The 10,326-nt window shown below is 49.0% G+C and overlaps 1 protein-coding gene across 1 annotated transcript; it reads right to left on the reverse strand.

Annotated features, from left to right (window-relative positions):
* Window positions 1–3,730: 3,730 nt before the first annotated feature.
* Window positions 3,731–5,589, reverse strand: Bhlha9 (basic helix-loop-helix family member a9). The gene has a single exon (XM_052756878.1). It carries the CDS (start codon window positions 4,856–4,858, stop codon window positions 4,166–4,168), a length of 693 nt encoding a protein of 230 aa, XP_052612838.1. The 5' UTR covers window positions 4,859–5,589; the 3' UTR covers window positions 3,731–4,165.
* Window positions 5,590–10,326: the final 4,737 nt, after the last annotated feature.

A 10,326-nucleotide genomic window follows, 5' to 3' on the forward strand; every position in this document is an offset into this window, starting at 1 on the left:
CTCACAGAGATCCACCTGGCTCTGCCTCCCGAGTGCTGGGATTAAAGGCGTGCGCCACCACCGCCCGGCTTGCCCTCTCTTCTTAAAAAATATTCTTCTTACATTTATTTATTGTGTTGGGGGTGGGTGCATGTGTGTGCCATGGCAAACATATGGAAGTCAGAGGACAGCTAGAAGGAGCTGGGTCTCTTCTTCCACTCTGGAGGTCCCTGAGGTCAGACTTAGGTTGTCAGGTTTGGCAGCATGTGACTTTACCTACTGAGCCGTCTCCCCAACCCTTAACAATTTTTTTGTTTTAACTTACTCCATATAAAAATTGGAAAAAAACAACAACAACAACAAAAACAAAAAACAAAACAAAACAAAAAAAAAAAAGCCGGGCGGTGGTGGCACACGCCTTTAATCCCAGCACTCGGGAGGCAGAGCCAGGCGGATCTCTGTGAGTTCAAGGCCAGCCTGGACTACCAAGTGAGTCCCAGGAGAGGCGCAAAGCTACACAGAGAAACCCTGTCTCGAAAAAAAAAAAAAAAAATTGGGGTTTCAGCCGGGTGGTGGTGGTGCATGCATTTAATCCCAGCACTCGGGAGGCAGAGACAGGTGGATCTTTATGAGTTTGAGGCCAGCCTGGTCTACAGAGTGAGTTCCAGGACAAGCTCCAAAGCTACACAGGGAAACCCTGTCTCAAAAAAAACAATAAACAAACGAAAAAAATGGGGTTTCAGAATTTTAATATGAAGATATTGAGACCTGAAGAGCTTTGAACTCTTCGACCAATTCCTTGTTCACACGGCCCAACCTGCCTGGGGATGAGAGTGCTGAGCCCTGCCCCAGCTGGACAAGTAGACTGCAGAGCCCTGAGCTGTGAAGATGCTAAAGTAATGCAGCTTTTGTATTCTCTGCCATTAGAAGTCAGCCTCTGACAGGCTTAGCGGCACGGGCCTGTGAGCTCAGCACTTCCGGGACTGAGGCAGGAGAATGGTGAGTTCCTGGCCACCCTGGGCTTTCCAAGCAGGTACTATCCCAAAAAACAAAACAAAAGCAAGTAAACACACACACACACACACACACAGAGAGAGAAAGAGAGAGAGAGAGAGAGAGAGAGAGAGAGAGAGAGAACTGGGCATGGTGGTATACACTTTTAATCCCAGTACTAAGGATTTAACCGGCTGGAGAGATGGCTCAGCTGTTAAGAGCACTTATTGCTCTTACAGGGGATCTGGGCTCAACTCCCAGCATGCACATGGTGGCCCACAACCATGTGTAACTTTAATTCTAGGGGATCTCCTGACCTCTGTAGGCACCAAGCATGTACATGGTGTGCAGACATCTAAACAGGCAAAACACACAAAAATTAAAATGAATAAACCACAATAAAATTTTAAAAACCAGTAAGGGGGTTGGCGAGCATGTGTGGCTCTTGCAGAGGACCAGAGTTCAGTTCCCAGCACCCGTATTAGGTGACTCACAACTACACTCAACCCCAGCTTCAGAGGATCTAGTACCCTTTTCTGGATTCTGAGGGCACCTGCACTCATGTGCACATACCACCCCCATACACATACACACACAATTAAAACTAATACAAATAAAACTTTTTTTTAAATTCAGGCAAACTTTTAAAAGTACCAATACTTCTACTGCTAATAATAATAATAATAATAATAATAATAATAATAATATAAAAATGATATAAAAATCCCCTTGGGAGACTGAGTGATGTTTTTACTAATCTTGCGTAAAGAATTTCTTCATGCATATCAGGGTATATATATATATATATATATATATATATATATATATATATATATATCAGCACTATTGTAGTGGGCTTTCCCTTTTGGGCACTTTTCTTTTTTTTTTTTTTTTTTTTTTTTGCCCCCCGCCGGCCACTTTTCTTTTAATAAGCATTTTAAATCATACCCATTGTACTCTTTTCTCTCTCTCTCTCTCTCTCTCTCTCTCTCTCTCTCTTTCTCTCTCTCTCTCTCTCTTTTTTTTTTTTGCTATGTTTGGACCAACCCATCTGGTCTCAGTTGATAAGCACCATCTCTTTAATAGTCTCAAATTTATCTTTCTTTTACAGGATCACTCATCTAGGAGAGTGGCCACGATCTTGGGAAGCAAATTTTTTTTTTTCAAAACTCATGCAAACGTTGTAGAAACACTTTGTAGAAGAATGATGTAGACACATAATTGAGGCTCTTCTGGCTTGGGATCCCCCTAAAGCATGGGGAAGAGGAAGCAGCTCCTGTTAGGTTGGTACATACATGAACGCACACATCTTCGCTCAGCCATTCATCTACATAAGTCCATATACAATACGTATGCGCCAAAAGATTTCATGATAGGCAAATCCGTATCAGCATCCCAGCACTCCAACACAGAGTCCTGATAAAGCGATAAAAGGAACCGCGCTGCAGACTCCATGGCTTCTAAACACCTTTCCCTACAGTCTCTTAAAGCAGCCTCGGGAACGGATTGATTAAATAGCTTCCAGTGAGTGTTCACGGAGGAGCTAGACACTCTGCCAGGTGCTTTAAAAACATGTGACTCGTTAGCTCTGTACTGCAGCTCGTGATGTCACAACTGACTGTAGCCCATTATACAAAGAGCTTAGGCGATTCACTCAAGATGGCTCATCTCTGTGCTGCATACCCTAGTTCTACCCATAGGGGGTGCCAACACTGTCCTTAGGTGAAGAATGCGATTGGGTGAGAAAAATCTTGTTATCTTAGAATTTAGGAAAATAGGATTTGCTAGTTATTTATCTTATTTCCATTGAAAAAGTCCCTGAAGGTAAAACACGGGTAAAGCATTGTCTGGGCCTCCCAAACATAGAATTGTAGTACTGAACAGTAACAGTTTATAAACAACCGCTGGAAACTATCCACATCAGAGATGAAGGAGCAGGGAGGTCGATCCCAGGCAGGCCCAGGTTCTTTCTTTCCAGCGTCCACCCACTTAGGGACAGGACCGAAGCTCTAGTCTCATACTTTGCTCCTGTCTAGACCCAGAGCAGAAGCCTGCGGACTGGCTCACAACCTTGGCTGAAAACAGGAGCCTTAAGGCTCTGACTGGAGACAGGATGTCACAGAAAGCAGATAGCTTCAGTTGTGGCCATGAACTTCACCTCGACTGTGCTGAGAAACCCGCATTCTCCTGAGTCTGTCTGTGCCTGTGCCATCTGTGCAGCCTCCATCCAGAGGTGGCAACGGCCCAGCAAACAGTGCCTGCCACGTTAGCACCCCCAGCAGGAACCCATCCTATAGCTGGCCAGTTCTCCATCATTCTCAGGGAAAGGTGCTCCTGCACCGCCCTTGGCCATGGCCTAAGACCACTCTTCCCCCAACCCGCTCCTCAAAACCCTTCTGAATATCTAGTCTACCTCGCTACAGAAGTCCTGGCGCTCTATTGGCTGAGATCTCTGCCTGTCACTCTGGGTCCCTGACCCCAAACCCCTGACCTTGCCCTTGACTCTTCTCAAGGCAGCCTGAATGAGGCTCACAGGTAAGGCTGACAATGACCTTAGCCTCTGATGGGAGGCTACAGGGAGGAATTTCTCTAGATTTCTCTTTCCCCGGGTCCAGCCATTCCCAGGGTCTTGCTATAAACCAGTGCACGGATGCCTGGGGGGGGGGGGGGCTGTAGTTCCTACCCACCCTTCCAAAGTAATCCCCAGATTCCGAGGCTTTCCTGTCACACCAAGTCACTGAACTCAGTGGAGTCCTGGTAGCAGACGGACAAGACACTTTCCCTTTTTATTTGGTCATTTTCCGGACCTCTCAGATCAGCAGCCCCCCAAACATGGTAAGAGGGCCACAGCATGTGCCCTCAGATCACAGCAGCTGTCTACCCACAAAACCCCACAAGTCCCACTGTCCAAATGCGGCAAGAGAAACAAGGGCTCAGAAGCACAGGAAAGCAAAGGCCATTTTCCAGGAAGAAAAGGTTGACCAAGTCCAAACCTAAGATCTCACTCCTTTTTCAGCAACCAAGGCTGGGAGGCTGCCCCGGTTCCCAGGGTTCCTTCCCACTGGTAAGGCAGCTTCCTCTGCCACTCAAGTCGCAATCCATTCAGTTTTGCTGTGTCCAGGATGACTTTTGCAGTCTTCTCTTTTTCAGTCATCATTCCACCAACCTGGTGTCCCTCTCGGTGGCCGCCGGGTCAGGAGTGCTGGTAGCCCATCCCGGAGCCCCACCGCCACGAAATCGGTCCAACAGGGGGAGCCCCGGGACATCGGCGCCAGCTTCCGCTGGAGGCCTGGGACAAAGTGGGCCCTTCGGCCATCACCCTGGGCCGCCCCAAGTGCGCGTGCGGGGAGCACGAAGCGCAGCGCGGTGCAGGCGGCACGAAGGAGCTGGTGACGTCCCTGCGCGCGAGGCCAGGCGCTGCGGGCGGCGGCGCGGACCGAGGAGCACTGAAGCCGGAGTCCCCGGCACCTGAGCCGTGAGCAGCCTGGCCGTGACACTCCAGGTGGCCGCAGGGCCAGCGGGGCGCCGGGCTGGCGCGCAGGACCAGGGAGAGCGCAGTGATGCGGTGGATGGCTCTGCGCAGCGTGGCGATCTTGGAGAGCCTCTTGCCGCCCAGGTCGTGCTGCAGCGCCCGGCGCAGCGCGTTGAACGCCTCGTTGTAATCCAGGATGCGCTTGCGCTCCCGCACGTTGGCCGCCATGCGCCGAGCCTTGGACCGTGCCGGCCGCTCGCGCCTTCTGCCTGCCGCCTCCTCTGCCTCGTCCAGGCTGCGCCTCAGCACTCCAAAATTCCTGCCAGCCTCGGGGCAAGGGCGCCCCAAGTCCTCCACAGAACCCTCACTCCGCTTCAGGCCCCTGAGGCCTAGTCCTGGCGTGCCTCGGAGCATGGCCTAAGCCCTGGTCCTGCAGCTTCAGCTTCGGGTCCAAAGAGCTGCTGGTCCACTCTGGCTGTTGGCGCTTGCTGGCTGGACACTCTCTGGACAGGCCCTCTCTAGCTAGGCTTTATGGCACCACGTGTCTCCCCGCCCTCCCTGTCCATCCATCTCCTCCTCCTGCTTTATTACCTGCCCCCAGGTAAGACGGTGAGGGAGGATCTCAGAGGAAGGAAGCAAGCAAGGAAGGAAGCCTGCAGATTCTTGTACACTGGACTGGCTGGGTAGCCTGGTCACGCCCGAGGCAGTGCTCTAGTTATCACAGGGAACATGCTTGTCCTGCTCACAGACCCTCTGGTGTGACTGATTTCTGTTTCCGTCTCCTGGCCCCAGATAGAATGCCACGTTTGATTCTGGGCAAGAGAGCAGATAAGCTTACAGAAGAGTAGCAAAGGAGGGTTGAGTGAGTTTTAAGAACCTCGAGCACCCGTGAGATGTTCCTGCGAGTAAGGGCACCTCCTACCAAACATTACCACCTGAGCTCAATCTGTGAGCAGCCAGAGTTGACACTAAGGTAAAGCATGACCATCCCAGAAGAATCCAGAAAGGAGGAGCAGATCTGATGCAGCAGGTCCTGCAGGGCCCTGCAAGTAACCCCAAGCTATCACGGTGAGGCTGGTCTGGATTCTGCATTCCCCCTATCTCTTTTGGGCTCCCACTTCTGCAGGCAGAGCTGGGATGAGTCAGAGGCAGAGTGATGAAGACTTTTATTTCTGGATTGTCTTGTAGTACCCATCAGGGAGCAACCCTTAAAGTCCAGGCAGGGCCTTTGAGCAGCCCTGTCTCCCGGCCCAGTATGGTCAGGTTATGAGTACAGTGGACAATCCCCATTGCCATCACCAAGGACTGGAATTTTAAACAAGATCAAAAAGAGAGGGGGAAAAAAGGAAGGAAGGAAAGAATAATGCTTACTCCTAGGAACAGATCCCCAATGGAATTTCAGGTATGCATTCATGATTTATCAGGAGCAACATAAGATTAAGATTAATCTTACTCCCAGCCACATTCCAAATGTTGTGGCACCAGCCAGGATGGGCACACAGTTCACATCCATATTACCAATAACATCATTACTTCAAGCTGAGTTTTCCCGCAGAGGAAGAGAACAGAGCACTGGGGAAACCAACTGCATGTGTTTACTTAAGATTGTCTGTCTTGTCCACTTGACAGAAGATAACCAAAAGACTGCATTTTTCAGGATCAGTTTCTCCAAAATGTCCAATATATGTGGAATAGAAAGCAGCTAAGTCCAGCCTGTTGGCACACACCTATAATCCCAGCACTTGGGAGGTAGAGGCAGGAGGATCAGGAGTTAGACGCCAGCTACGTGAGACCTTGCCTCAAGAACAAAACAGAACAAAACAAAACAGTGGCTAGAAGCTAGGCATAATAGTGCATGCCTGGCACCTCCGCACTCAGGAAGACTGAATTAAGATCACCAGTTTGAGGCCAGTCTGGACCGCTCACAGAGACCTTGTTTTAGAAGAGGCAGGGAAGAGCTGGGAGTTTAGCTCAGTGGAAGAGTGTCTATGCATAAAACCCTGATTCAGGAGGCAGAGGCAGGCGGATCTCTGTGAGTTCGAGGCCAGCCTGGTCTACAGCGCGAGATTCAGGAAAGGCGCAAAGCTACACAGAGAAACCCTGTCTCGAAAAACCAAAAAAAAAAAAAAAAAAAAAAAAAAAAACCCTGATTCAAAGCCTAGTACTACTAAACAAAAACAAACAAATAAAAAAACAGGCTACAACCCGATAGCCCCAGTGTCTGAGCATCCCTGCCCACCATCATGCTCAAGCAGCAGGATGCCAGTTTAGATGACTCTCAGAGCAGAAGACAGACCAGACCAAAGACCAGGCATCGGGTTCCTGAGTGTCGAATTCCGTGGCTACTCTACCACGTCTTTTAGCCTGTTGAAGCCATGCTAGAGACTGCTGATTCATGACCCTGTTCATCCAGGCAGACTCTGGGACGCAGGACCTTGCCAAGTCTCTAAGAAAAGCCTGAGTCTAGGGTGGAGAGCCTTGGACAGGGTGGTGCACTGGACAGTTTGGTACCAAAGGAAGCTTGGTGGTGGGGCTCTTCCTCCCGTCCACTCCAGCCAGTGGCTCCTTACTGTGTAAATCTGTGCCCATCATCTCATCTGTTTACCTTAGTTCTTTTTGTTTTCTGTAGAAGATGCCTTCTCTGTGAGAGTTTAACTAGGGAGGCTGGTGAGATGATTCAGTCAGTAAAGGGTCTGTTGTAGAAACAGGAAGACCTGTTCAGATCCTCAGCACCCACATCAAAGCTGGGCATAGCATCTGTAGTCCCAGTGTAGATGGAGACAGATGGACCCTAGGAGCCCACTGACAAGGCAGCCTGACCATACTGATGAGCTCAGGTTCAGTGAGAGGTCGTATCTCAAAAATACAAGGTGGAGAGCAACTGAGGAAAACCCTTAGTTAAACTGGGCTTGATGGAGGTGATGTGGAAAGAAAAGAGAGCAGACAGACAGGCATCCTCAGAAGCAGAATTCTTCCTCTAGTCAGAACAGCTAAAGGGCCACACTCTCTCTGGAGTGGGGACTGTTCGCACAAAGGCACAGGGAGCTTGGGGGCTTTATAGGGCAGACAAGGGGTGGATGAAAGGTTTCATGTGCAGGTCAGTTCCCCCTGCACTTTCAAAGTGGTAGACACCCCCAAACAGCTGCACGCCTTTAATCCCAGCACTTGGGAGGCAGAGGCAGGTGGATCTCTGTGAGTCTGAGGCCAGCCTAGTCTACATAGAGAATTACAGGACAGAGAAACATTGTCTCAAACAAACAAAAAAAGGGGTAAACAGGACAGAAAGTGGTTTGTGGCTCCTCCTGGGACCCTAACATCCACAGGTGTCATCAGTCAAGTCAATTGGCCTGTCTAGAGCTTTTCAGTTCCCCTGGGCTTTTTAGGTCATTAACTCTTCATACCTGATGTGAACCTCTAACCTCCACTTGTATGTGCACACACTCTTGCCTGCACACACACATATACTACACACAGGAACACCAGAAAAAAAGAGAGAGAGACAGACAGACAAAAAGAGTGTAGCTCTGGGCTGGAGAGATGGCTCAGTGGTTAAGAGCACTGGCTGTTCTTCCAGAGGTCCTGAGTTCAATTCCCAGCAACCACATGGTGACTCACAACCATTTGTAATGAGATCTGGCGCCCTCTTCTGGCAGGCAGAACACTATATACATAATAAATAAATAAATCTCTAAAAAAAAAAAAAAAAAAGAGTGTAGACCTACCAGGCCAAGTGTGAAGCCAAATAAAAATGTGGAGACCTTGTTCAAAAGTTTTAAGAATTTGAAGATGGAGACAGACAGCACTGAACCAAACCCTGGTGTTTGGAAGCACTGAGTAGTTCTCAGACCCAGGAAGGTAAGAAAGAGCTCAAGCTGGGCAGTGGTGGTGCACGCCTTTGATCCCAGTACTTGGGAGGCAGAGCCAGGTGGATCTCTGTGAGTTCCAGGCCAACCTGGTCTACAGAGTGAGATCCAGGACAGGCACCAAAACTACACAGGGAAACCCTGTCTCGAAAAACCAAAAAATAAAATAAAATAAAAATAAAAATAAAAACAGAAAGAGCTCAGGCAATGAATAGATGCTCGTCTGGATACTAACAAGACCTTCACTACAGCCAAAGATGGGCAAGCCCTGTGCATCCCTATCACCATGCGCGTTTGGAGGGGACCAATCCAAGCAAGCTGTCCTTCCTCCTCCATCCCCAGAGAGCTTCCCGGAAGCGAAGGGGAAGGTGCCAGTGGGTGATAAATAAGCTTAAATTGCTTCTGACGCCTTCCTTCCTCCAGTGACTCAGGATTTTAGAACTCAAACTCCACTATGGACACTATGCAGCTTAGTAATAATTAATCATAAAAATAATAGTCTTAATAGTACTGATACCGACTTCTGCGAAGTGTTTACCGTAGCTGAGGCATCAGACTAAGTGCTCTTAAGCATACATTATCTTAGCCTCCCAGCAATCCTATGTGGAAGGCCTATTATTATAATACCTATTTCACAGACTGTAAACCGAGACTCGGAGAAACAAGGAACTTATGCCAAGCCAGTGCGCTGACCTGTAGTGTGGCTCCTCTTCTAACACTAAGTAAGGTCTTAACCCTTCTGGTCTGGGCCTGCACTCTCAGCTCCTGAGCTCTTGCCCCAGTACCTAAAGTCCCACTGGCCACCTGTAGCTATTAGAAGCCTGACGTTGGTCTTTTGAAGGAAAAGCTATCAAAGAACCAGGGCTGGAACTCAGTGGCAGAACACTTGCTTACCACGAGCAAGGGCCATGGATTCCATTCCCAGTGAGGGTTCCCCAGAATCCCATGGATTCCATTCTCTCCAATGCCACTCACTGGTGTGGCAGCACCTACCTCCAAATCTCAGCACTAGGAAGGCCAAGGCAGGAAGATTGAGAGTTCAAGGCCAGCCTGGGCTACAAAGTGAGACTCTGTCTCTATTTATTTATTTATTTATTTGTTCGTTCGTTCGTTTGTTTGTTTGTTTGTTTTAGGGATTTATTTTATTTTGAAGTGTATGTGTGTGTACATGATGCAGGTGCCCTCAGAGGCAGCAGATGCCTCTGGAGTTGGAATTACAGGTGTTTGTGAGCTGTTCATCCTGTTTCAAGTTTTAAAAATTCTTTTCAACCAAGTAATGAAAAATGAAAATCTCTTGGCCGATATGGAGGACTCTGGGAGGTTGAGGTCAGAGGAAATGGAGACATGAGCCATGGAAGACTGTGCTGAAAGTCAGGAGAAGGCCAGAGCAGCGGTGGCCTCAGGCTTCCTTGGCTAACCGTAATCAACCTGATGGAACAGATGACCCATGGAAACCCAGGGACAGCAGCAGAAAGCAAAGAGAACAAGCAGCCTGACTGCTCCAGCAGGTTACCCCAAAGTAGCCTGGAGGGATTCAGGATCAGCCTACAGCTCTGAGTCTGTATGCATGCATACCGGTGTCTTTGTTGGGAGACTTCTCCACTGAGTTCCCGTGGTGGCATGCAGTACACCAGCCTCAGCAGAGTAACATTTCCCCCTCCAGGGAGCAACCCCTGAGCCTTCCCCTCTAGAGGTTCCCTTTGGTCTCCTGGACTAGGTCTCAGAGTTGAGCACTCCTGCATTCATGCTGGGGCCACCTTTAGGCCCCCTTGAAAGCCTCAGCTCTAGCACAGAACGTAGCAGCTTCAAGGAAGCATTTCTCAGTGTTGCCTAAATGATGCAATCCCTGTTATTAAGATAATCATGATTGACAGTTGTGGAGGCTCACACCTGCAAGCCTGGTACTAGGGAGGTGGATGCAGGAGGATTGTAAATTTGAGGCCCAGCAAGACTTTGTCTCAAATAATCATCATTAAACTAGAAACCCCAACATGAGTCTGATCAAGCAGGCTTCCCGTT

The sequence above is a fragment of the Peromyscus californicus genome, unplaced genomic scaffold (assembly GCF_007827085.1).
Source record: "Peromyscus californicus insignis strain IS unplaced genomic scaffold, ASM782708v3 Scaffold_3__1_contigs__length_106647218, whole genome shotgun sequence".
Classification (NCBI taxonomy): Eukaryota; Metazoa; Chordata; class Mammalia; order Rodentia; family Cricetidae; genus Peromyscus; species Peromyscus californicus.